Source organism: Myodes glareolus, chromosome 6 (assembly GCF_982192425.1).
Source record: "Myodes glareolus chromosome 6, mMyoGla1.1, whole genome shotgun sequence".
Classification (NCBI taxonomy): Eukaryota; Metazoa; Chordata; class Mammalia; order Rodentia; family Cricetidae; genus Myodes; species Myodes glareolus.
In genome coordinates this window covers 107,410,853-107,438,481 of record NC_142031.1, presented here as the reverse complement: position 1 = coordinate 107,438,481, position 27,629 = coordinate 107,410,853, and the positions used below count along the sequence as shown (strand labels likewise).

The window sequence follows — 27,629 nt, the reverse complement described above, 5'->3', positions numbered from 1 at the left end:
CTGCTGAAGACAGAGCTAAGCTGACCTGACCACCCTGTCGCGAGAAATCAGAATGGTACTTCAAGTTACCATGGTCCTTAAAAAAGGATAAAGAAAAATAATAATAACAGACATGGAGTCGGTGGCGTGGCTCAGGGCTACAGCTGCCTGGCTTGTGTGGGGATCTGGAGACAGAATTTAAAATAAAAAATACCATTGTCACAAAGAAGTCATAGAAGTACGGCTGTGAGGAATTGAGAGACAGGACAGGGTCAGATAATCTCATTAAGTCATTCAAAACTGTAACTGTAAGGTAGTGAATGCCAAACTCAGCACTCTCTGACACTCCCCCTCCAACCTAAGGGAATGACTGACACACACTGTAAGAGCCAAAGCAGGGGCAGTCTGTCCTGGTAAATTTTCCCAGAAGAAGATGGCAGGCACTCCAGGCACCCCAACAATGTAAGGGACACACAAATCCCTCAGTGTATTTCTGGATCTTTCTCCCAAATCCCTTACCTTTCATAATATGATATTAACTTGCTTTCTACAATGATACTAGTGACGATCTCATTTTCAGAATCAGATGCATCATCTCGTGCATAGATTATCGGCTGGCATCCTCCAAGGATCAAGACAGTCGAAACACTCTTTCAAATATCCGTCTCAAATGACCCTCCCTGCGACTTTGACATCACAGCTGCATGGCTCTGTTGAAGGGAAAGCGGCAAGGTTGAGTGGGTTGTAGGGAGTTCATGCTCTCAGTCTGCCACAGAGCGAGGAGGCAGCTGGGCCTGTCAACTCAGCCAGTCCAGGCGCTGTGTTCATGTCAGAGACCAGATACAGCAGCCTCCACAGCTCTGTGTTCTCTATGGACCACCCTGGCTGGGATAACTGAAGATAGATCTCATTTAGGATGACGAGATCTGACATCTCTCCTGCTCCTCCTCCCTTGAGCCCAGGCAGGACAAGAATGCAGCTATGCTTTTAAGAGCCCTACAAGACTCAATGCTAAACCTTCAGTTAGCCATTCATTTGATTTTCTCTATCTGCTCTTGGGGCACGCTCTTTTCTATCTTTTGTCCCACACTGTTCTTTCCTGGTCACGCTGCTGCTGTTCTGCTTAGACTAGATTGAAAGTCACTCTGATCACTGAGTCTAGGCATCTGGAAATTGAAGATTGGCCTGGCACTCCTACACTTTTCTGCTGTGTTCTCTTTTGAGAAAAACCGGTGCAGACCTGTGCCTCCCCCCTTTAGGTCATCCTTCGTTTATTCTGTGTATTTCTGGAGCCTTCTCCCAGTTCTCCACTTCACCCCACCCCTGCACTATGTTCAGCCTTGACCTGGCTAGGGTTTCTTCAGCACCTGGTACTCATCCTAGGGCAACTTGGTTGGCACTTCTAAGGCTCAGTAATGTCAAACAGAATGGGATGAGATGGGATGGAATAGAATAGAATAACAGAAAAAAATGAATAGAATAGAATACTATCTAATACTTACTCTGGGGAGATGAAGCCTCTAGCAGCTGGTTGCCTAGGCATGTATGGTATCCCCAAAGCTACTCCCTTTAGACCAGGACACACCCCCTCTCTTGCCGGTATACCCACAGGAGCAATGGAGTCCAGCACCAACTCCTAAAGGGTAGAAAGGTTTTGGTGAACAACAGGGTGGAGAATGTCACAAATTTGACCTCCCTGGTGACGAACCTGGGGATGGGGGGGGGGAGGGCTGCCTCCAGTTTCCAGAAGAGGCTAGGTAAAAGCGTTAGAGAGAGCCTTGCAGCCATCAAGCCCCTGAGACCCACAGGCCCGCGAAGGCCACGGAGAGATGCCCTAGGCATTTTCCAGCCTCTGCCTCCACTGCAGCTTCTTAGAGCTGAAGCCTTTCAGGGACAAACTTCAGTTGTAAATTTGGAATCTAGGTGTAGGGGCTTGCGCCAATGGCAGTTTCTACTAGAAACGACTCAATTAAAAGATACTGACTGACAAGCTGCAAAGCCAGGAGAAACCTAGGCAGAGTGGCTGGCGGGGAGCTGGGGTGGGGGTGGGGCACTGCATGCTCTCTAGGAACCCAGGGAGCTCTGGGCCTCTGCAGAATCTGCAGGCGAGAGTGGTGGTGAATGCTGCCATGAATTATTCATTTCTGGGGGATGAGAAAGACAGCAATCTCATGTAAATGACGAGGCACCGAATCACAGGCCTGCTTACTCGCCCTTAAGAAGCCAGGAGGCTTATTAAGAGGAAGAGGTTGTGCTTAGAGACAGGCCTCTAGAAAGGGAGGTTTTCTGCCCACCAGTGAGGTGTGCACCCTTCTGGGAGCCACAGTCACTGTCTTTTCTGTCTGCTGCTCTGCATTGGTGTGACTTTTCCTAAGTGTGACTTCATGAATGACTGATGTGATGTGAAGTTATTGGTTGACTGAAGCTCCGTTATCTTCCCGTGTGAAAGGCTGACCCATGGCTAACGCCAAACTGCTCAGGTGTTTAGGGTCTTTTACAAAACAACAACAACAACAACGACAACAACAAAAGTCTTTACAAAGACCTGTTAATGCTTTTCAAGGAAAGAAGAATATCACGTTTTGAAGTGATTTTTTTTTTCTTTCTGAAACTAGGACATCAGAACCAAATCTAGCCGTGTTTTGGGTTAGCTCAAATGAATCAGCCCAATGGCAGGACTAATTCAGATTAATGGGGCAGAAATCAGTCATTAAAGAAGCCGGGAGGGAAAAAGCTGATTTAATAGTCTTAACAGAATGACCGTAAATTTGGGTTTCCCCTCCTATTACTCCTCCATCTGCTTAAAGTGCATGAAAGCCCTAATAAACCCTCCTCTGCAGTGGAGGCCCAGCGTCTGCTATAAAACCCTTGAAGGCCCCAGCAGGATGCAGATCATGGGCTGTATTGTTATTATTATTATTATTTTACTGCCATTGGCTTTCTCACAGCCATGCCTTCACTTAAAGAGAAAGAAGTTATGGTTTCCAAGACATCAGATACGATGTCTATAAAATAAAGACATCAGTAGTATCTGGTTGACTAATGCAAAGGCCCAGACTTAGCCTGTGTGGTGAACTGAGCTTCAGAGGCTCCTGGCAGTGATGATGTAAGCTGACCACAGTGTGGGGTAACTGGTACCTCAGCAGAGCTGGGAGTATTACGCAGGATAACACTATGGTCAGGCATGCATTCAACTTGGGGGCATTGCATAGTTTGGAGACGCCGAGTGTGGAACCATTTTTGGCCTTTTGCTATGAAATGTCTCAAATATCACTTGATATAGAAATTGGTTCAGTTGATACAAAACCAAATGGACCAAGTGCTCTTCTGGAAACTTGAGTTTAATTTAAGGGGCGTGAGTAAAAGATGCATAGAAACTCATGTGTTTCATGACCGGAAATGGCCGAGCCTGTGCAAGATTCTATGTTCAATCTCCAGTACCGAAACAGAGAACCAGAGACGGGTTGTGTGAGTCTGTCGATGAGACCTGGAGTTGGACTTATTACTTAGATTCAGTTAAGTTCTTCTCAGAATTTAGAAAAGGTAATTGTTTGAATACTGTTATGCAATAGCTGTTGCCAGTAGATAAGATCCCACGTATCTATGCTTTCATTAATTCCAGAAGTATTTGTGAAAGAGCCGCAATGTGCTCTACACCCCTTAAGCTTTAGCCACAGCAGGTTATAAACAAGAGCTCTGTTTGATGAATCCTATTCTCATTTATATCTGTGTATACGGGCAAGGAAAGATTCTTCTGGTCTCTGCCCCCTACACAGTAAAACCCAGTGAGGGCCTATCCTTGTTCAGAAAGCCTTGTAAACCTGAGCTACAGCCCCAGTTTTGGACAGACCTTTTGAAAATCACTCAATCTGATGAACTGTGATGAGAAAATTGAAATGGAAAACTTCAAGAGACACCGCAACATGCTTAATTTCTTGTTGTTGTACGCATCGCAAAGGGAAACTTTAAAGAATTTTTCCGTCAGTGACCCAAGAAAGCAAACCCTTCTCCCCCTGAAAGGGAATGCACAGCAACTTGAAACATACTCACCGCTAGGTTGAACTTTGATGAGTGATTGACAGATAGGTGTATTGCTAGATTAGGTATCAATAAATACTAACATGAAAAGTCCAGGGTGTATTGAGGGCATTTTTAAACAGTCCCAACTAGTGGGATTGCCCAGAAAGGCGATAAGAACAACTCAGGTCGGAGGTCTGTGATTTGAAGGAAGTTGTGCTTCCTAGAATGGAGCGGAGGCTGGGGACTAGAGGTAACAGAGCAAAGCCATGGGAGTGGGGTAGGCAGAAGCCTTAGATGTTTGTTGTGTTCTGTCTCAGGGAGGTGGACTTACAAACCCCTGAAGGCTAGAGAGCAGTGCTGTTGACATTACTAGTAGACTTTTTTTTTTTTTCTCAATGGAAAGATAGAGCTTTCGGTCAAGGCAGAAAATAGGATCTAGATCCAAAAGCAGTGTTCTCTAACTGAACACCTAAATGTCTGTAACCAAAGGAGAAGTGTTCCAGGGACATTGAGGGTAGGGGCAGCTCCTTCTCAGCCGAGGCCCTTGAAGTTAAGCCAGCTTGAAAAGGGAGGCTGCATGCTTTCATTGAAGTTGCTTTTCCTAGGGCTAAATAGTTCTAATTCTTTGTCTAGAAATGGGAAATACTGTTGTATTTCCATCTATCTTTAGGACCTTAATGGTGAGACATTGCAAAGTGTGAGCTCACTCAAAAAAGTTACAGGTAACATGGTATTTCACCTATTTTTTAATTGAAACAATAATTATGATTTTTTAAAAAATATGGATTAGAGAACTTTCTTGTTTGCCCGATTATTGCTTCCATTGGCTTTAGTCAGGGAAAAAAACAAGACACCAAAGACTGATCTCAGGGGAACTAGTTTGGTTCCATTTGAGGAAATATTTGTAAGAGGCTTTTCTGAGAAATGATGTGATGTCATTCTGCAATTCTCTGAAGTTACGAATGAGAAGGGTCTACTTTCCTCTGGAGAGGGGCTTGGGACCTTGAAGGTGGTGGACTGTTAGATAAATGGATACGCATGGAATGTTGGACATTGTAGATTGCTAGTCCTTAATTGAAGCAAAGGCTCAGTGGTCTCAAAGATCTCAACTTTAGATCACAGTTAGTGAACGGCAATATGATCGTCCTGGTTAGCTTTGATTAATTGGCACAGTTAGAGTCATTTGGATAAAGGGGATCCAATAAATCCCCTTATGGAGGAAAATACCTCCATAAGACTGGTTTGCGGGGAAGCCTGACCGATGTAGGGGGGCCCAGCTCACTCAGGTCAGTGGCACCCTCTGGGCTGGTGACCTGGGTTCTATAAGAAAGCAGGCAGAGAAAGTCATGGGGGAGCCAAACCACATTCCTCTAAGGTTCTACTTCAGTTCCTGCCTCCACTTTCCTGCCTTGAGTTCTGTCCCTGATTTCTCCTGACTTACCTATTAGCTCTAACCTGTTAGCAAAACAAACCCCCCTCCTAACCAAATTGCTTTGGTCATGGTGTTTTAACACAACAAAAGAAACCTAACTAAGACAGTGAGTGATGTTTAACCTGTCGTTCGAGCAGTGCTTCAGAACAGTAAGAGAAATAAAAACCTGTTTTTCTGACTTAGTATATTTAATGTATTATCATGTAGGAAAGATCAACCCACTTGTGATAGTTGATTTTTAACATCAACTTGTTATCAATTATTATTGCCTCATCAGGGATCCTCAGCTAAGGAATTGTCCTGAGTGCTAAATTGATGTGGGAAGACCCACCCCAAATGTGGGCTGAACCTCCTATTCACAGCACAGATTTTAGAAGGCAGGGCAGAAGGAAAAGGTTTTCGCTTTGTTGGCTTGGCCTTCCCTTTCATTGCTGAGTTACTTTATCCTGCTGCTAACCCTGAGGAAATACTTACCAGAAGATTTCACTTTGGAGATGCGGGTCTCTTAGTCACCGCTGATGCTCCAGCCCCAGCTAGTTAGCATCCGTTGTCCCTGTAAAGCAGAGCTTTCATTTTAGAGGTACCAGTATCTTGTTAACCACAGCAACTTCTTCAGTTTTGTTTGACCAGCAACCACGGAGTATCAATTCAGTACTGCACAAACAGCCCCAATGGAATTGTTTCTTCCAACTGTAACTTCACAAACTGGGTCTCCATCGTCTGCGTTTCTCTCAACTAATATATGGCGGAGACCAGTTTCCTACCTGGCCAGCCTAGATCTTGTGTCTCCCCTACCCTGTGTGTGTGTGTGTGTGTGTGTGTGTGTGTGTGAGAGAGAGAGAGAGAGAGAGAGAGAGAGAGAGAGAGAGAGAGAGAGAGAGAGAAGGTTACCGTCTTCCCTTTGACTCCAAAACAGATCTATCTGTCCTAGTAGTCTGTAAGGAATCACAGAGTACCATGGATGGCTAGAAGGCCTGGGAAAGCAGGTCAGTCTACAGAGTCCTTTAGACCTCCCAAACCGAAGCCCTGGCCCATAGCTTCTTAGATAGAATGAGACAGACTTCAGGCAAGGGAGACTGGCAGCCACATCCTGGGCTGTTCAGACACCCCCAGACTGGAAAACATCCTTTGGGGGGAAAAATGAGGACATGAAACCTCTTGCTACAGTACCTATCACTCTGCTAAGGACAGTGAAAACACAGTCTGTCATACTTGACATTTTAATTGGGAGAAAAGCTTACATAGATTGCAGCCGTAAGCGCTGTGTTTATACAAGTGCATAAAGAGGAGTAATCTGTCAAGTTGGAAAACTCCTAATGCGGCCTCAGTTCAGTAATTGAACAATCCAACATGAGCTCACACATTTACCTTGTTCCATGCCTCAATAATTTTTAGTAGAAATACTTCACCTAGAGGCATATGGTTATTAAAAAGAAGGCTCAGCTTGCTCAAAGTCTGGAATTACTAGCTCATGGCAACAAGCCTGCACTGGAGAAAGACTGTCGGGGCTTTGTTTCCGCAACTCCGCTGCTTTCTTGCCATCTGATTTGCAGAATCTAAGTGATGTGTTGTTGAGAAGATTTTTCATTTATTTACTTGTTTTGTTTTTTTTGTCTAAAAAACAAAACGAGAAAATAGAATCTCACATGGGTGAATGACCTCTCGTATTAGTAGAATTCTGAAATTTCACTACTTAGTGGTAAGTTCAGAGAGTGGTGTGCACATCAAAAGAAATGGACCATGAAGTTATTTTATCATAAGAATCAATAATAACTTAGTTACAGGAACCATGGAGGTGCGAGGCAAGGGACACTCTGCTCCCTTCCATGATGTGTGTGACTGTGGACAAATGAGAATTCTATCTAAATTCAGTCCACTCCTGAGTACAGGGGGCAGGAACATGACCCTACCATACTGCATAGCTTCAGGTCACGTGAAACTGGGGCATGGAAACATTCTGAAAATTACTGGAAAATAGCAACTTAAACATAGGAAGTTTTATTCAAGAGTTCTATAAATTAAATACAAAATTAATTAATTAATTAATGCATGCAAAGGGAACGAGATGATGCCTGCATCTGTTCTGGCTTCAGTGGTGTGAATAGCCTGGATAAATGGACGGCTTCTTTGGACCTATTGACAGGGACAATTCTTCATGTGTTTGTTGTGCAGGCTTAACTCAGGTTCTCACCCTCGCTGAGCACACTGTGTCCACCAAAGCACATCCCCAGCCCTTTTATTCTGTAAGGCATGATGACTACATTCAGATCTTACTTTTTTCACTTTTTATAGTCAAGTAAAGAACCCAGAAAACTCTGTTGGTTTGGTAGAACTGTCTGGGGAGCTAATGCACGGAATCGATGGAAGACAGTAACGTGGAAATTGTTCAGGATTCAAGCAAACAGGCATCTTGAGTAGTCTTATTTCCTTCCAAGTATACATTGCTAACTGGGCTGATTGGCATCTCTTGGCAACTCTTCTGATCCCTGGGGTGCCAGATCCCCTGAAAGGCTTTCTTAAGTAAAGAGGAAATACTTGATATTTTAAAATCTAGTAGATCTATGCAGGGTGTGGAAATAACTAACCTAATTATTGGATTAAATGAAATATTCTGTTCCCTAGTGATTCAATACACTTGGGAGTTTCCAGCCTTCGGAGAAGAGTGAAAACTCATTTTAAATTGAATTACTTTGCCATTTCCATTCATATCCATTGGATTGTTTAATTAAGTTCCTTCTTAAAAAAAATCACACACACCCCAATACCATCTGGTGACTAAGTCTGTTTTTTAACATTATCAGGTTAGAAACAGAAGGTAAATGGTAGTGATATACGTTCTGCCCTCTGCTCTTGAGCACGATCTTGCAGGCCGATGCGACTCGTAGAGAGATTTCAACTGTCTTCCTCTTAAGGGTTTTTGTTTTCTCGGAGCAGCACTTGAAGCTTCCTCCTAGTGACCAACACTTGGTGACAGATGATGTCCACGCATGTGTAGACATGTTTGAATAGGCTTCTACTTGGGCGGATAGAGCTGGTTGACAAGTTTTGTGGAGAGTTCTCTCTTGGTGAATATTGCCTCTTCTGAAGCTGTAATTCAGATGATGAACTTTGGACCTGAGGGAACCACTAGTGAGTTGTTTTTTATAAGAGAATTATTTATTTTAATTTTATGTGTAAGAGTGTTTTTTTTTTTCTTCAAGTATGCATGGGCACCATATGTGTGCCTGCTGTTCAAGGAAGTCAATAGAGGGTATCAGATCCCCTGGGACTGGAATTCAGATGATTGTGAGCCTCCACGAGGACATGGGAATTAAACCAGGGTCCTCTGAAATGTCAGTGAGTAATTTTCCCCACTGAGCCACCTCCCCGGCATTGAGTAACTGTTCGACATGCAACTCTTTTCAGCAAAGTTTTTAAACAAATATCAAAATGGGGACTTCAAACAAGTGTCGTTTGTTGACTAGGTTCCATTCTCTTGGGTTGTGCTAACCCCCTCTAAAGAGACTTAGTGATGGAGTAAAGTCATAATCTCAATGAACAGTGGTTCTCAACCTTCTTAATGCCGAGACCCTTTAATACAGCTCCTCATGTTGGGGTGACCCCACGCATTACCTTATTTCATTGCTGCTTCAGAACTGTATTTCTGCTACTGTTATGAACTGTAATGTAAGTATCTGATATGCAGCATAGTTTTAGGTGACCCTGTGAAAGGGCCATTTGGTCCCCAAAGGGATTACCACCCACTGGTTTAGAACTGCTGACCTGTGGTGTTTGGGAGCAGCTAGACCCCAAAGCCCGATAGAACTCTGGATGCCCAAGGACATTCACACCTAATCTAGTCCCAGTGGTCAGGTCTTCTCTGCAGAGGTCCACAGGGCACTTATTAAGAAATAGCCTTAGTGATATATTTGAAAATACTCAGTCCTTTGTTGTAAGCTTCCTATGCTAACCTACTTCGGTTTCTTCTCACTCATACCCTATTAGTGCAGTCCTGCACATCTGTGCAACCTCTGTGCTGTGCTTTGTCTGCCTTTGTCTTCATATATGTACCTCCCTGTGCATTTCAGTCTTGACTAACTCCTGACTAATTTTTCCAGGGCGCCTGCAACTGTGATAAATAGCTATATTTTCAAAGAGAGCTCTCGGGCAAAAACAGTGGAAAACTTAATCTTCTTTGGAATTTTAACAGCCATGTGAAGGAAGAGCCTGCTGGCACTCTTTTCCCATCTTGGCCCCCAGTTCTCTTTGAGTCACTAAGTCACCAGAACTTCGTGGAAGAGTAGCTGCTTCTACTAACCAGCTGTGGCCCCAACTGAGCTGTGGCATCCTGACAGTTCCACACGGTGCCTTGGTGCTGTGATGGGATTCTGGACTGGGTGTGGCACTCTACTGAGACTCTCATGGTACCATGATGCTCTCCCAGGGCTCCAGACAGTGCCATGTACTCTGCCGGGGTTTTGGACAGGTTCACGGGTCTCGCTGGACTGTGCTCCCATGCTAGGCTATGATGCGCGGGTTAAACTCTACTAGTCAAAACCTTGTGCTATCCTGGGGCTGTGGAGGGGCCAGGGTTCTCCATGTTGAAGGAAGTCTGTGACCTATACATAATCCCTTTAACTGTAGCCTTACCTAGATTTTGGCAGAAGGAATCACATGTTTTATTACCTTTAGAAAACTCACCGATTCTGGAAGTGGGACATACAGGAATAAAGGGTTGAATAGAGAAGAAGACTCAGGGCCTTTTCTGTTTGCCATTTACTTTAATTTCATGACTTGATGTTTATCCAGCTCCAGAGAGCAGACGTCCGAGGAGATTGCCACAAGGTCACTTGTTTGCTATTTTTAATAAACACAAATACTCCCTTTTCCCCTCAACTCCACATTCCTTGGCCCATTAAATCAATTTCAGGTTCTTAATTTTTTTCTTTTTTTGGCAAGTTGAAGTAAAATTTTCAAACTATGCACTCCCCTGGGAAATGCTGACTCAAATCCTGCATATCAGGTCCAAATCAGTTTCTGTCAAACAGTCTCACACCTCACATTATTATGAAATGAGAGATTGGTAATAGGGGGCTGAACTCTGGCCTTCTCTAAGACAGGCTGAGTTCAGTGCCAAGCCCCGTGGTCCAGCTGCGTTTGTACCCTAACTTTGTTTTTTTCCACTCATAGTGGAACTACCAAAAAAAAATCAAGAAGTATTTCTGCCAGGAATACATGAATGGAGCTTGCTCTGTTACTGTGGAATGAACTTGGACCTGGAGCAAAGGCAGGCAGGCTTCAGGACAAAGGCGTGTGCTAAAATACCAGTGTCCCCAGATCCTCAGCACTAAGACACTCCAGCGGCCGAGCCTGGAATAAACTGGGCAATTCTGCTCCCGAGTTTCTTGCTTAGAAGCAGAGACCATTGGAGACACAGCAGCATGTTTCCACTGAACATCAGTTAGACAACGGGTCAGGAAATGAAGTAGAATTTGATATATTAACTAGGAAGCAGCAAAGGAAACCAGGCATGTGTTTTATTTGTTATTATTTCCCTAATATCCTCAATTATGTGGCTCTCCCGTCAGAGGATCAGATCTGTTTGCTTGTGATGTTGGTGTCCCCGTTGCTTTTGGATGCTGGGTAGCAGACCCAGGCCATCAGGAATAATGTGTTGTTTTTGTGTTTTTGTTTTTTGTTTCTCTTTATCCCCAGGCCTGTCCCAGGCTCTCTATCATCTCTGCTCCATCTCCACAACAGACAGAGGCAGCCCATGCCGGCCTCCATGCCTGGGACCCTGCCCAACCCCACCATGCCAGGATCTTCTGCCGTCTTGATGCCCGTAAGCATTTTTGAGTGGGGGGAGCTTATAGTGATTCCCCATTAGTACTGAGGCTCTAGAGAGAAAAGTAGATGCTGAGAGCTGAGCTTCCGGGGAAGAAGTCAGTGGCCTCTGAGTGTGTTGGAGCTGTGGGTCAAATTGCACATTGTAGTCAGGTGCCCACCCATAGGCCTCTCTGGTCTTTTGGGGCTTTGCTGCGAAGCAGGGTCTATTCCATCTGTTGGTGGCAAGTGAGCCCACCACACTCAAGGAATTTAATTTGCTCAGAAAGATATTGTTTTATAGCCATAGTCAGCCCTCTACCTGTGATTCTACACTCACAATTCAGCCGACCTTGAACTGAAAATATTGTTTAAAAATGCATATTTTCTGAACACCTACAGACTTTTCTGCTTATTATTATTCCTCAAACTTGGTTTAGCAACTTTTTACAGAGCATTACTATAGTATTAGGTAGTACAATATAATATAGACTAAGTGGGAGGGATATGCAGATTATATGTAAATCTTGTACAGGGGACTTGAACAGTCAGTTTTGGGTACCAAAGCAGAGGCTGGTGTTCTAGTGCTAATTTGGTATGGATACCAAGGGATGACTGCAGTTCTGTGTCCTCATCAGGAATCATATACAGGGGCATCCAGTGGATAGTGATGGTTCTAGACAGAACCCAGGGCAGTGATTAAATGATCACATCATGTTCTATAAATGGTAACAGTTTCCAAGTGCTTGGTACATGCACTTTGTCAGCACATGAAATGGCCCTGCAAGGAGGTCTATAGTGGTCCCCATCTTTTGAAAGAAGGAAATTAGGTCAGTGACTTGTTCATCCGAGAAGCAGAGATCTGGATTCTGAACTCAGGAATCCTGGCTCCAGAGTCTGCTCTTTCAACTACCAAGTGATGGGTGCATTCTCTTTTCCTTCCCAGCACATCACTGAGGGACGTACTTGTTTACTGATGTCACAGATGAGAAAGTGGGGGCTCCCAGAGTTCTGCCTCCTGGCTAAGGGTATACATCTGGTGGGTGATAGTCAAGCTCTAAATCAAGAGTCTGACTCCTGACTTGTTGATTTTTGTTTGAAATATGGGCTCACTGTGTAGCTCAGGCTGGCCTTGAACTCTCGTCTCGACTCTTGGTGCTGGTTCACAAGGCATGTACATTGCACCTGACCTCAAAAGTTTCCACAATCAGTTAGCAGGTTCTATGCATGTTCTCTATCCTGTTTCCCTTCTGCGTGGGGAGCCAGAGGGGAGCAGAGGAAGTCTGGCCCTCTTCTAGGACTCTCCCCCTTTCCATCTGCCTAAGCTTAAATGAATAGGACCACAGGAACTCTTGAAAGCCCTAGAAGCAGTATGACAACCAGTTAGCAACCCTCCCACAACACACTGATCACGACCCTTTTAGCATTTTAGGGTGTCGTCAACCGGATTGTGCCACTCTGTGCCCATGGTAACCCCAAGGGGATTCGGTCCCTGCAATTTCTGGAAAGCTCACTTCTGGATGAAGAGCTAGAGGGCAAGTGGTTGAAGGCTTAAGGTCTAAAGCAAAGATTGTGAGTGGAGCCCACGTCTCACTTCACACAAGCAGCTCCTTTATCTCCTGTTGAGCCATTGGCTCCGTTAGTGGGGTAGGCTGAGGAACAGAAAAGATTGTGTGAACACAGTTCAGACAAATGGACCGTCCCACTACAAATGCTTGGTGGTCCAGGCTGGAAGCCCTTCGTACACTCTAGCTAGAGGATAGATGGAGGGTCTGGCTATTTCCCCTAGACTGGTTGGCAGAGGAGAACAGCACTATTAGTACAGAAATCCCTGCTTTCATTCAGTTCAAATTTCGTGGAGATTTTGACCACAAGCTGTCCTCACTCAGCTGCTACGTCCCACTTGCCCAAAGTAATTTTCTTCTCAGTATTTCTACACAATACCTAGAAAAATGCCACACTAGAGAACTTTTGTTTCTATATAGTTAAGTTATCATTTCCGGGATGAGATGGGAGCTGAAAACCCTGAAAACCTAGCACCCCTCTTTCTACTTTATCCTATCCTGGCTTGACCCGCTGCAAATGCTTTAGGATAGAAAGAAGCGGAAGATTCAGGTGAATGGTCAAGAACCAAAATAAACAGAAAGTCAGGAGCATGGCCCCGGCAGAAGTTCCCAAACCATAGTCCATGGTGGAATACAGCTGTCCCGGCAGCGGGTGTCATGCAGAGCAGTGATGGACAGAAAGGGTGGGAGGGTCATTTTGCCCCTCAGGAAATAGTAGGCAATATGTGGAGACACTGTTAGTTGTCACAGCAGAAATGGGGTGTGAAGTACGGTCGGTGGTTAGTGGATAGGAGCTAAGGATACTGTCAAGTGTCTCACAATACACAGAACACTCCCACAACACAGAAGTATTTGACTCAAAGTATCAATAGTGCCGAAGTCATTCATGAAAATCGAAGCAAAATCTCAAAGAAATATCCCTAGGATCCCCAGACCCTTGAAGTTTAGGTTCTTCTTCCTTAGTCACGTTACCAGCTCCTGTGCTGTGACTCTGTCTTCTGACTGTCAGTCAAGGCTGCTCTTTCCCCGAGAGTCCCTGCCTTGGAAAGATCTCGAGGACCCGGGCATCCAAATTGAAATTAGGTGAAGGTGGGATTCTTAATTGTTTCATGATGGCATGATGCTTCCAGGCCACACCCTTCACAAAAGCTTGATCCAAAGTACATGATCAATCTGTCTGCCTGTCTGTCTGTCTGTCTATCTATCTATCTGCCTGCTTGCCTATCTATCTATCTATCTATCTATCTATCTATCTATCTATCTATCTATCTATCTATCTATCTATCTATTCATTCCTTCATTCATGCTGCCCACTTCCTGTGCGCCAGGAACTGCTAGATGCTAAGGCTCCAGGGAGTACAAGGCAGGTGCTGCCTTCAAGGACTCCCGAGTAGTGATTTCTTATCATCTTGAAAGTCAAATGGCTCCACAATTTGGGGAAATGGGCACCCATTTATCATTAGAAGAGCTTCCTAACCTGTGGATACTCTAGATCTTACTTTCCAGAGTGAGAAGAGAGGGGAATCCATATGGGTGTTTTTGTGCAACTGGAGATGGGAACCCAAGCCTCCTCATGTTTAGGGGGCTCTCTACCCCTGAGCGACAACCTAACCCTTGCTGAGTCATTTACTCACAGTGATAAAATGCTGCTGGACATTCAGCAAAGCTGTTCTGTTCCTGTCAGCTCTCTAAAGTCGGGCTGTGGTGCAGGCAGGGCACTGGCCCAGAAAAGCTCCCGGTGCTTGCTGTCAGGTGACGCTTGCTCACACTCTACCTGGTGGTAATCAGCAAGATGGAGAACCCAGGTTTTCCTTTTAACAGATGTAGAAAACAGCCTGGTTAGAGCCAGCATTTTGTGTAACAGAGCAGTAACAATCATAGACAACTACTTTAAAAAAAAAATGAGCAGGATAGTTGACTCCTTGCCAGGAAGCCGCAAGCAGGCTGCTCTCACCCCTGTATGGATGGAATATTTCATTCTTCTAGAATTGGAAGGCAAAGCTCACCTGGGCTTTGATTTCCCTCCCTAAAAGATCCTCATTGGAATAAAGGGCCTAATGCAGCTCCATTCCTCTGATTGCTTGGCCTCTGGGGGCAAAATAAGTAAAGGTGCATTTCTTGAATTCTTCACAACTTAATTACAGCTTGTGAGAATGTTCTTAATGATACTCAACTCAAGAGCTCTTAAAATGGGTTAAGTGGTAAATTTTATGTTAAGTATATTTAATCACAACTCAAATGATTTAAAAATAGAATACCCACGCTGCCTAGAGAGTTAGCACACATGGGGATGGGTGTTTTATTTTGCTGAATTGTCAAGGCCTCAAGAAGCTGGCCTTCATTAACTCCTGTTGACACCGTTCCCCACACCCCTGCTGGATAACAGGGCAGCTGATCCAGGCTAAGGGAAGACTCGTATCCACCTTTGAAGAAAGTCTTCAGCTGGCACCAGTTGATCGCTCAAGAGAGCAGACTAACCGGGTGCCTCTGCCAGGGTCAACACCAAAGGAATCACAGCCACTGAAGCTCGGCCACCTGAGTGGCCCTTCCAAGAGCATCTCACGCAGACTGCTCTCAAACTTGCCCCGGAGGGAAGCTTCCACACTCCACTTTGAACCTTCATCGACAAGAAACTCTCTACTTTCCAAAATCACGTAGGCTAAGTTAGGGAATGGGGAACCCCCAAATTTCTAAGCACATCTCTGCCCTTTAGGGGAAATACACTGAAGCGTCACTGTGTCCCCAGCAGGCAGACTGATTATTTCCGGCTTGATAGAAGTGTATTTGATTTCATTCTTCTTTGAAAAGTACTATTTTTTCTCCTTCACACACAGTATTAGTGACCATATGCATCCTTTCTGTACTGACACAGAAATTATGCTATGCAAGTTGATTAATCTGTAACTCCAAAATCTGAAACCTTTTGGGGGCAAGGAGCACTAAGACTTAGTATATTAGCTATAGATGGCCTATATAAGTGGTCCATGAAATATTAATGTGTTTCATATTTAGACATCAATTTTATCCCCTGAATTATATACATGTAAATGTTCCAAAATCCTAAAACATCTATAATTGAGAAAGACATCTATTCCAAAGCAGTCAGGTAAAGTGCCCTCATCCTGTGATTACCTATAGGATGCCCTGAAGATACCGGCACTCTGTTTATGGATTGCATCGCTATTAATGGCAGGCAATGGTAGCCTAGCAAGAGGACACACACACGAAACGGTTCATCCGTGATGTGTAATCCCCACCCCCCAGCTCCTTTCTTCCTCACAGAAAGCCTAGTCTGCTGTGGGGGCCTCACACAAGAGCTGTGTGGACTCACGGCCAGGTTAGGGATAGGAGATACTCTAGGGTCAATTGGTGTGTGTGTGTCGGGGCGGGGGACGGCGCTATGGTTCTTTTGTTTTGTTTGTTTTTGAGATGGGGTATTACTGTGTAGCTCAGGCTGGTCTAGAACTCCAGTCACTTAGAGTGACCTCCAAGTCACAATCCTCCCCCCTTTGCCCATCAAGTGCAAAGATAACAGGCGTTGCCATCTTGCCCTGGGCTGTGCTGACTGTGCTAATGCCCTACAAAGGCAGAGAGAAGCACTACAGGAGACAGGGGTGCTTTGAAATTAATTTTTTTCCTCTTCTGAATAATTCGTGTTTACTATATAAAAGTTCAGATAAAATAACGCCCAAGGCATCCTAAGGTAACCATTTGGTACATTGCATAATCTTTAACATTGTATGCATATATTGTTCTTTATAGGAACAAAATTAAATATGACTGGAGGTGGTTGAAGTGTGTAGTGAAGCAGAAACATTTGGTGGTTTTCTTTGGCAATGTCTGCCAGACCAGGCAGTTCCTCTTGGCATGGGGAATCTTCTAGGGAGCACACAGAACTGGGTGATTCTTTGATGTGCTCAGGTTCAAGATTCAAGAGAGCATTACTCCCTGCACCAAGCCTGTGGTCCCTCAGCTCTTCAGTGAAATGCTTAATGACCTCCCCGAACCCTGGCCAAAGTGCAGCTATGTCTGTAGCCTCCGCTGCCCTCCTAGTCTCCTAATTGTGTTACCTGCCTTTCTCGCAGATGGAGAGACAAATGTCAGTGAACTCCAGCATCATGGGCATGCAAGGCCCCAACCTCAGCAACCCCTGTGCTTCTCCCCAAGTCCAGCCAATGCATTCAGAAGCCAAAATGGTAAGAAAGAGCTTTGATCATCCGTTTGTTACATTGCTCGTGATTGTGATGTCGAGTTCTGGTCTGTTTCCAACCCTCAGTTAAGAGAGCGCTTCATGCTTCATTCTTTGTTCTGGTGAATAGGGATTTCTCTGAAAAGGCGATTGAGAGGTTGACTTGGTCTTCCAGATATTTGATATAGGTTTTCTGCATCAGATAACCATTTCCCAAGCCAGGGTTTAGCATTTGGTGTTAAAGAAAGGGTGTTGAGAAATTTGGGGAAGTACATAGGCATTAGGGTAGAATATGCCCTACTATTTTTTTTATTTGCTCATTGTGTGAAATAATAAAATATTGCAGAACTCTATAACCTAGCTACATCTTTAATGTCACTCTTCTTACTCAATGTCATTAAAACAGATTTTCGATTCTTACATGTCCACAGTTATAGGAACAGTGCATTATTTTTATTATTTATTATTATTTGGCATAGCTCTCAAATGTGACACTGGTTTGAAAGGATGCGAGTCTTCTTTTCTGGCCATCTGTGTGGCCCGACCACACTTGACAACCTCCAGTGATCTTTAACCTCTGATGTTCGGGGGCAGTGTGGCCAGTCTTCCAAGACGGATCTGTGCGTCTATATCCTACTAGGTCTTAATAAAGAAGGTTCTTGTCTCTCAGCCACGTAAGTCGATTTTCTGACATGACTTAGCCGAGTTACAGGAAGCAGCCATTCTCTCTGAATGTAGTTATATTCCAACACCACAGTTCCCATCGCATGGCCGAAATGCCTTGCAGCATCACTCTTCTGTTTCTTCTCTTTTGTATCTGACGAGGGTGGTACTTTCTAGAAGTGGGTGTGTATCTTGTATGCTGGTTGGCAGCATTGATGGTGTATGACAATCGGTGTGACGATACTGTGGACCATTCTGAAAGTTATCCATCATGTACGTGGGGGTGAAATCTGCCCTAACCACCCCCCCCAGCCTGCTTTGGGGAAACTAACCCATTTGACCTGTAATTTCTTGACCCCAAGAATCAACTGAATCCCAGTGCTGGCTACCCTGGGCAAATGAAAACTGTGGTCAAGGGAGCTCTCTTTGCTCCACCAAAGGCCCTGTGATGAGCCAGATGGCACGGCGTCTGCAGCAAAGCTCGCTAAGTCTTTTTGGAATCGGCAAATATTTTTCAACTCACGCCCCGCAGAGCCAAACCAAATACTTGCTGGCAAAATAAAGTTCAAACTGGCATCTGTTTTGGAGACCAAAGCAATGCCATTTACCCCCCTCCTTTTTAAAGGAAAATAAAAATGAACTATAAAGGTGCTTAAGAAGAAACAAAATTAAACTATTCGTACGTGTATGAGTAAATGTGTCTGGCGTCTTCTGTCCCCAGCTAGAGGATCCTGCAGTCCTCTTACTTGCTATGAGATCAGTGTCCCTCTTTCAGACCAACTAGAGATGGGACGTAAAGTATGATTTCAAACCAGGTATCCCTGACAATTGATTTTCACTGGGTCTTAACGTCACTCTTAAGTTAAAGAAAAACTTAACTAAAAAGAAAAAAAAAATCCCACCTCTCTTCTTGCTGCCAATAAAGACAATGCTTCCAAAGGTGGCACAGGTCTATGGTTATTTACACACGTGAACTGAATCACATGATATGGCTAATCAGTTGTGAGTAATGTTAGCTGGGAACCAGAGACTTGGTCTGTTCTTAAGAGAACACTGTTACCCCACAAACTCTCGCTGAGCTCAAGGCACGGAGTGAGCACGCTACTCTGCTGATTCATGTTCTGAGTGACTAAACCTTTCCAGGCTGGCCATATCTGGACTCATGAACTGGATCTCAGCATCGGAGCCTGGGAAGCACGGCTTTTCCCTTGGATCCCAGCAGTTACCTCTGTTGCTCCTGTTATGACCAATACATTATTCCAAAGAGGAAAACAGCAGCGTTGGCTGCTAGGGTTTGGAAGAATAGCATCCACTGTGCAATAGCAGCTTGGAGACGGGTCAGGTGGCCTTCACCACATCAGTCAGCATTTCTGTCCTGACTCTGCTTGCTTTGCTGATGGCTCTCTCAGCTATTGCCATCTACTAGCCGTACAGTATGTTTGTTCTATCAGCTTCGGGGCTGCACAGATGAAAAGGCTTTAGGAAATACCAAGCTATATGGGAAAAAAGTCTTCCATGATTTTACTGTCAGATAGAGCCTCCCCAGGTTTCTCTGAACTACGAGCTTTGTTGTTCTTTGCCTAATTTTCTTCCTGTGTGAGACTGGAATGGATTCCAGATTTCAGTGGAGACTCCTGTTTCACTGTTTTCAAGGACTTTTCCTAAGGTCACGGGGGGGGGGGGGGCTTTGTGATGCTTGTCCTCGGCAGGGTGTGTTCTCAGAGCACACCAGTAACCAGCTACAAGGAGGAGCTGCCCTCACCTCAGCCCTGCAGCCCGACTCTCCCCCAGGGCCGCTGTGTCAGAGGGTCCGTTTCAAATTCCCCAGCGGCTCCCGACAAAAGCCACCAACCTGAGTTTGGAGGTGGGCAAAATTTCAAGGTGGGGCTTACTTCAATGCACGACTTTGCTAGAGGCTCGCTGACCGGGAATTGCCCTTTAGAATGTGTCTGCTTCCCTAGCTGGACATCATCCCTTCTCTGCTGAGAGAAAAACCTGGGGTCCTTACCGGACTCAGAAGTGCACTAACCTGTGACCTCTTCGCTGAGGAGCATGTACGCTCATCATTGATTTATTGTACCTATCTTTATCATAGTGCTGAACGGTTATGGGTTAAAAGTTGTACAGATTCTTGGCTGGGACTGAGCTGTCTGTACAGCTGTACACATGTTGGCTTCCACTCGGGGCTCATGAACAGACTGAAGTCACTGAGCCCCTTACATCTTTCTTCCTTTCTTTCCTTTCCTTTCTTTTTTTTTTCTATTGGGGGGAAGAGCGCGGGGAGGGACAGGCTTTCTCTGTATAGCCCTGGCTATCCTGGAACTCAGTCTGTAGCCCAGGCTGGCCTCGAACTCAGAGATGATCTGCCTGCCTCTGCCTCTTGAGTGCTGAGATTAAAGGCATGTACCACCCAGCTTATTTTTTTTTTCATGTGTATGGGATTTTTTTGCCTGAGTGTATGTCTGTGTATCTACCATTGAATCAGAAGAGGGTATTGGATACCCTGGAACTGAAGTTAGGTGCAGTTGTGAGCTGCCCTGTAAGTTGCTGGGAATAGAACCTAGGACCTTTGTAAAAGGAGCAAGTACTCTGAACTACCAAGTCATATCTCTAGACGTGCCCCCCACAATTGCACGCATCTTTCTAACCACCCTAAATTATAAGATCTTCCCTCAGATTCTGGGTTCTGGATTAGGTGACTCCCACAGTGTAGACGCTCCTTCAGGTGAGCGGTGGCATAGGACTGGCCATTCTCTAAGGATCTGACTGCTCTGCTGTTTTTACCTTCCGTTTCAACAGGCCCCTGAAGGCTGGAGAACATTGCTTCTGGGAGAAAAGCAGTGTGTGGCTGTGTCTGACTCTGTCCCCAGAAAGCACATGGCAGAAATATTGCCCCTACTTGTTAGCCAAATGAAGAGATGTTTAAAAACTGGCTGAATGACATTATTTAACAAAACTAGTCTCCAGCTTCAAGGACAAAGATATTTTTGTTTTAATTTGTTTGACAGTGAGTCTCATGTAGCTGGCCAGCTGGCCTCAGGTTCTCTAGGTAGCCTGGGTAGCCAGGGAGATGACCTTAAAGTTTGGGACTTCCTGTTTTCATTCATCCGAATACTGGGATTATAGATGTGTACCAGCCTACCTGATTTATACTATGCTGGGAATTAAACCCAGGCCTTCGTGAATGCTATGTAAATGCCACAACTCAGTGACAAAGCTTTTGATTATGACACCAAATGTGAGGATAAAAACATGACAGAGCTAGAAGTGTCAGTACCGTGGATGAAATCATTCTTTTTAATATGCAGATGGTGGGGGCAACATTAATTTGGACCTCCAGATCAACATGACAGAGTTACAATGTCCCCATCCATCCATCAAGAGCTTGGTAGACTCCCTCACTGGTCCAGCTCTGCTGCTGCCTCTTCACCAACACATCTTGTCTCCACTTTTCACAGCTTACACATACCTCTCCCTCACTTGATTGGCTGGCAACTCCTCAAAGAGAATCTCTGAACTATGGAGGCTCCTGGTACTGTAAAAGGTCCATGAACGAAAAGTGAATTTAACTAGGCTCTATCAAGTGCATTTTAAACCATGCAAGGAACCAATGCTACTAAGGAGATGGGTGAGATGGAGCTGGTATAAAATAGGGACAGGGTTGAGAAGGAGAGAATAAAACTAGATCGATTCTGAGCTAAGAGAGAAGCTGGTAAAGAATAGCCAACTATATTTCTTTCTTTCTTTCTTTCTTTCTTTTTTTTTTTTTTTTTTTTTTTGGAAGATAGCTCAACATGCCCATCATGTTTTTCCTTGAGAGAAAAGCAGTACATTTATCCTTTAGAAAACAGAAGTTGGATCGCCATCCCTCTCCTAGGGATTGAAGGCAATCAATAGCCAACGATGTTTCTTCCACTTCGATGGACTGGTCATGCTTGATTTCAGTCATTCAGATGAAGTCATTAAGATTGTCAATACTTCATCTATAGGGATGTTGGCAGCTAATTTATGTGTGTGTGTGTGAATGAACACAGCAATGAAAGACTGGAGAGGTAAGATCTGTAAGGGATGGGGGCCCTAAGATAGGCTCGTTCCTCGAGCAAGAAGACCACACCATCAAAAGGGAGAGCCAGTCATCACTAAAGCACACGGCAGGGAGGGCTCCACTCTGGGGCCTTCATTTTTCAACCCGGATTGTGCTCGTGGTGCCCGGTGCCACGGATAAATCACCAGCACTGCGGCCGTTGGCTAATGGCTTCCTCCTCGCCGACTGCAGACAGAGAATTAGGGTGGTATAGTGAGCAAGTCTTGGTTAAACAGTCACTTTGTTTTGAATGTCAACCTGGGTGTGTTTCTGTTTGCCTTTACCCTCCCTAATTATCAAGTGGGATGACTGGCCGCCCCGTGGTGCCCCTTGACCACCCACTGTCCCACAGATAAATCACAGGCAGGTCCGGCTCTCTCTGGAGCTGCAGAGAGAGTTCATGCCCATGAGAAGCCATCTCTGGTAACATCTCTCTGGCACGCCCCCACCGGGCAGCTCTTCGGGTTGTGTTTGCCTGTTGACTTTAATCAGCCCTAGCTCCCTAAAGTGAAGGAGTGAAAGGCGGCAGATGACACCCTGTCTGAGCGCAGAAGCTTTGGCTGGGCAGGAAGTGCTGCTGACTTGAAGGAAGTGCTCATTAACTTTTGAGTCAGGCTAGGGGCTGTGTGTCCCTGCAGCCAGTAATCAAAACACGATGATTGACCGGACTAAGTGACTATGTATATTTTCTCAGAATCCTCCTGCCTTGCTCCTCTGAAAACCACTGCCCAAGGAGCAGACTAATAGGAATTCTGTAAGATTCCATGAGAATGTTTTTTTGCTAATATATCCAACGTGTCTCATTTTATAGGCAATTTGCCTCTTTAGAGCGCTGTGGTGGAAAACAGTAATTGTCAGCGTTAATTAGGCACTTATTTTGCATGCGGTGGGAAGGATGGGGAGCATGTTGTAATGTCTTCGCATTTAACCCTTTGACGGGCTGTTTAGTGTGAATCTGAGAGGTTTGGTAAGCCAGGCAGCCGACAGAATATGGTACTGGCAGAGGAGCCCGTGATGCTGGCCTTGTCTATGTAGAGCCGTTTACAAACTGCAGGGTGTTCTCAAATGCATGATATCATTGGAACCTCCCAGCAACCCTGAAAAGTCCTTGTGTTCCAGACTAGGAGTTTAAGGGACCTTTCCAGTGGCACACCACAGGACCTGTTCAGGTACCGTCACAGGCCAGGGCTCGGGTCTTCTTTGGTTTTGCCTGCTCCCTGCTCTTTCATCCCATCCCTTGCTTTCCTGTGACAACTTCATTATAACAGAGCATGGTGGTAGAAACCAGGATGCAGCTGAGGCTCAGCAACTGCTTAGCTTATACCATTCAATTCTCCAGGCCTCTCTAAATCGGTAGAAGAGGCTTCTGCGTTGTTCTGCGTAGCCCAGACAAGGCTGGGTCTCATTATCTGCTGTTAAAGAAGTAAACAGTGACTGCCTGAGAGCCAAAAGCTCCTTTCTATTGGCTGAGAGCAGCGCCTCTCATCTGCCACTTGAATAGACCCATGATACAGTGGGGAGAGTGCGCAGGGGTGCATTGTGTCACTTGTCAAATCAAATGTAAAGGCCTAGATTCTGAGGCCATTGATAACGCCACAGTGACGGAATGCGTTCCTATAGCGCTTGTTTCCCCAGCCCTCTCTTGAGAAGAAGAACTAGAAATTATCAACATATTCCCAAGCAGGACAGGGCTTGGGAATATGTTAGGAAAAGCCTTCCCTTTGAGAAACAAAGTTCTGGGGTTCAAGTCCATAGCTTGTCTAAGGTCACAAACTGTCACAGGAGAAAAACTTGGCCAGAGTTCCTCATTTCCAAGTTGAATGAAGCTCCCTCTCTGTAGACTAGTCTGGAGCTGTCAAGACAAGCCAGCTGTTGGCTGCAGATAGGACACTTGGAGTGCTTGTTATGGAAGGTGATGGTGTTGAGGACGTGCAAGTGGAGAGGGTGTGCTTCCCTCTCATGCTGCTGGGAAACAAAAGAAGGCATCTCATGGTCCAAAGGTGTGGACTCAGTTCTCTGGCTGATGGTGAGATTGGTGGAGAAGACCTGGGGCTGTCAGGTTATCCCAACTCACTAGCCAGCCTAGGAAGCCATGGCAGATATTGTCTCTCTTGACATTTGGTATACATTGCCTAGGTTTTGCCAACAATAACCCATTTCCCCATGTCTCATTTATGTCTTCTTGGGCTTCTGTGGATCTAGCGTGGTCCTTTGAAGTTCTGAACTGTGTTGGGTGAAGACTGGCTACTGGAACATGCAGGCATGTTGAAAAAGAGCTAAATTTAGCTATGCATGGTGGCACCCACTTGTTGTTTCAGCACTAAAGGGGCCAAGACAGGAGTCTACCCACAAATTTAAGGTCAGACTAGACTATGCAGTGAGGTCTTGTCTCTGAAGAAAAGAAATCTCAGGCCTGGAAAGCTGTTTCCTAGGTAAAGATCACTGGCTGCTTTTCCAGAAGATTCAGACTTGAATCACAGCACGCGCTGTGGCTCACAACTGTTTGTAGCTCTGGTTCTAGAGAATCTGAGTCCCTCTTCTGGTTTCCATAGGCACCAGGCATGCATGTGGTGCATAGACACACATTTAAGCAAAACATTCATACTCAAAATCAAATAAGGAAAAAAAAAACAAAACAAAACACCAAAACCCTCTCCCACAGATCCTTCTCTTCCCTGGCTCTCCCTGCACCCAGATATTCTCCCAGGACTCACTGCCTTCTGGGTTTTATTTCTTCCGTTTTCTGCCAGTATCCACCCTGGTTTGGTCACCATGACAATAGGTGCAATACAATCCGCATTGCTCATGGTCTCTTGTCATCCAGCCCAGCACGTGCATTGCTGGGTCTTGTTTTTGTATTAGTTTAATGTTCCTGGGCCCGAAGTCAGACGCATCTGGACAAGGAACGCACAGTCTAGCTGGGAACATTCCCCGTCAAAGCTTTCGGGCGTGTCTTCCCTGTGTATTTGTGTACGTGTGCACACACGTGTCTCCTTGTCTGCTTTGGAACATTGTGCGAACAAACTCTGCTTGTGTCCCAATACTCAAGGAGAAGAGGGAAAATGAAGAAAATCTGCTTACCGCCCAGTTCTGCCCTGCAGAGATAGAGTTCAGCCTTTTATTTCTAGGAGTGGCTATAATTTACATTTCTTAGAGTTTGAACAACTAATAACAAAATTTGCTTTGTACTTCAGTGGTCTTTTTTGTTTGTTTGTTTGTTTGTTTGCTTTTATGTGCTAAAGGCAGAAGGGCTGTCAGAAAGTTCAGACTTAGGGGTGATTGAAGCTATGGTGTTGATTTTAAACGTAATTTTCTTAATGAAGCAAAAGGGATTCAGTCTTCAAGTCCAAAACAATGGTGTTCATTTTCTCCACTGGTATCATTATAAAATTCTCTTTGTTTCCCATTCATTTGGAAAACTAGTTGAAAGTACTATGTGATTTATATTCATCTTAGCATGAACTCAAGACATCACAAGGTTCTTGAAATTAAGTCCTACTGGTATAGGCCTACATCAAGTGAGTTCATTTCCAAACTCTCTCTCGTCACTAGAAGGGAAGGTGCATTTAGATGCTTGCACAACTGTGGCATTGTTTACTCAGACAGGCAAGAAAGGAAAACGCTTACTTACTTACAGGACCTGAGGAGTAAGGAACACACAGAGCCCGAGAAATGTTTCATTTGCACTATTTTGTGGGATATCCTTCCGTTGGCACTGCCGAGAAGCAGGCTGCATTGTGTTCCCTTATCATGGTGTCCTTTGTGCCCACAGCCCCCTGGGTGTCTTCTTATCACACTCAGCTCAAGTGGACCATCTCTAGGAAGTCTTTTCAGCAGAAGTCATACCTTCTTTGAGGATGGACTCAGCTTGGCTCTCTTTCTCTTTTTCTAACCAAGATTGCACCCCTTCCCCAGCCGCCCAACCCAGAACTGCTCTTTACCTTCCTCAAAAGCAAAGGCCAATTTGACATTGTTCCAACTCCCTAGTTGGATGTCTTCCTGCATACACTGGGTTCCTAGTAAGCATCATTTAATAAAATGGTGGGAAAAGTCTGATTAACTTCAAGGTATTACTGTGACCTAAGATGTCATCCAAGATGGTGGCTATCCATTTACTTGTTTATTTTATTTTCTAATTTTTAGCCAGAAGGCAGTTTTTTTACTTAAATAATCGGTCCCTAAGTGGTAAACTTTCAGGGCCCAGGTAAGCCTGTGAAGGGAGATGTTTGGCATGTCTTTGCCCTAACTCCCTGGATATCTGCCTGAGTACCTGGGTTCTGCGAACCACAGCCAAGAGCAACACTGGCCAGAAAGGCCTGAGGGACACCACCTATAGGTGAGGTGGCCCAGTGTCAAACACATTGCCACTTTAGTACTGAAATCTCCTTAAGACAGAATTCAAGAGAGGGAAAAGCCACATGAATTCATAGATTGAAACATAACTTGAGTTATATTTAATATGTGGTAACAAACTTTTGGAGACATGCTATAATTAAATTTTCCTTTGTCTTGTTTTCCCTTTGTGTAAAATGGGCATCACATTGCATAGTTAATAGTCTGCATTTAAGGCTTTTATGTTATGAGTGTTTTCTCCTTTCATCAAGTATCTCTCAAAAATACTTTAATATTTATATAATTTATACCATGGACATCACATAAAAATGAACTGTTCCATTAGTTTCATCTCACGATATTTGGGTTTTTCACTAGAAACAGTTCTTTGATCAGAAAAGTAAAACAAACAGCTACCCTGAAACTATTTAATTACCCCTTTGATTATTTCCTTAGGAGAGAGTCCCAGGATTGCAATTAATAGATCAAAAGAAATATAAAGTTTAAATACTATATGTGCTTGTCAAAGTTCTTAAAATTTATACCAAGTTTGATTCCTTCCTATAATGCGTGGGGGACATGCCACATGCCTGTCTTATAGCCTTTAAGGAATATTAAGCATTATTATTTTTGAAACAAAATCATAAGTTTCCTGTACCTTGACTAATGTTGATCATCATTTTCTGGATTTGTTCATTTGGCTCTCTTCTTGGCTAAACCTATGTACTTTGCATGCTCTCCCCCTATTCACCCCTCTCTCTCCCTGTGCTGGGGATTGAACTCAAGACCTTGCTGTGTTAGGCAAGTACCCTACCACTGAGATGCACTCTGCTATTCTATTTTCCAACTTCCAGACACGTTCTCTTCTATCTCCTTTTTCCCTTTCTTTTTTCCTTCCTTCCGGGCCCCTTTCCTGTCACCTCTCTTCCTTGTTACAGGATTGTATGGACTGGGCTGGTCTTGAACTCTTGAACTCAAGTGATTCTCTTTCTTCAGCCTTCCTAGTAGAAAAAAATGTGATGTTCCTTACCTGGATTTGGTATTGGCATTCTGAGGAGTGATGACAGAGAAATCAGCCTTGTCACGACATTTTTCAAACTCTGATTAACCCTCATCCCTGCCTTACTTCGCTGCTTCTGTTCCATAAGACCAAATACACACCTTCAAATATGATTTTCGTAGGTTTTTTTTTCTCCTAAACATTTTGTTGATTTTTACCTCACTTTTTTTCTTGGAAGCCATGTTTTGTGGTTTGTTTGCTTGTTTTTTCTAATCTCTTTAAGCTTTCTGATTTTTATAGTTACTTAGACGATTTCCTGCAAAGCCCTTGGCTTCCTCGGTGTGGCTCTGCCCATCTTCTGTGCTTACCTCACCCAGCCTACCTTCAGAGAAACCCTGGCCTCAGTAGCTTTGTGTTCATTTCCCTCACAATGACCTGAGTGGGATTAAAGAGCTTCTCTCCCACACATCACAAGCCAATCTCTGACCGTATTCATTTCACTCGTTACCATATGACCGTATGAATTTATACTGGCTAAACGTCACCGTCATTCCCGGAGGGCA

The 27,629-nt window shown here is 44.6% G+C and overlaps 1 protein-coding gene across 2 annotated transcripts in view; it reads left to right on the top strand.

The window, feature by feature from the left end:
• Window positions 1-27,629, top strand: part of Creb5 (cAMP responsive element binding protein 5) — a 398,296-nt gene that overhangs the window by 292,336 nt on the left and 78,331 nt on the right. For both annotated transcript variants that reach the window (XM_085691054.2, XM_048440368.3), the window contains 2 exons: window positions 11,126-11,252; window positions 16,884-16,994. In XM_085691054.2, the coding sequence (XP_085547180.1) occupies window positions 11,126-11,252; window positions 16,884-16,994 (238 nt within the window). The remainder of the gene's footprint in view (window positions 1-11,125; window positions 11,253-16,883; window positions 16,995-27,629) is intronic.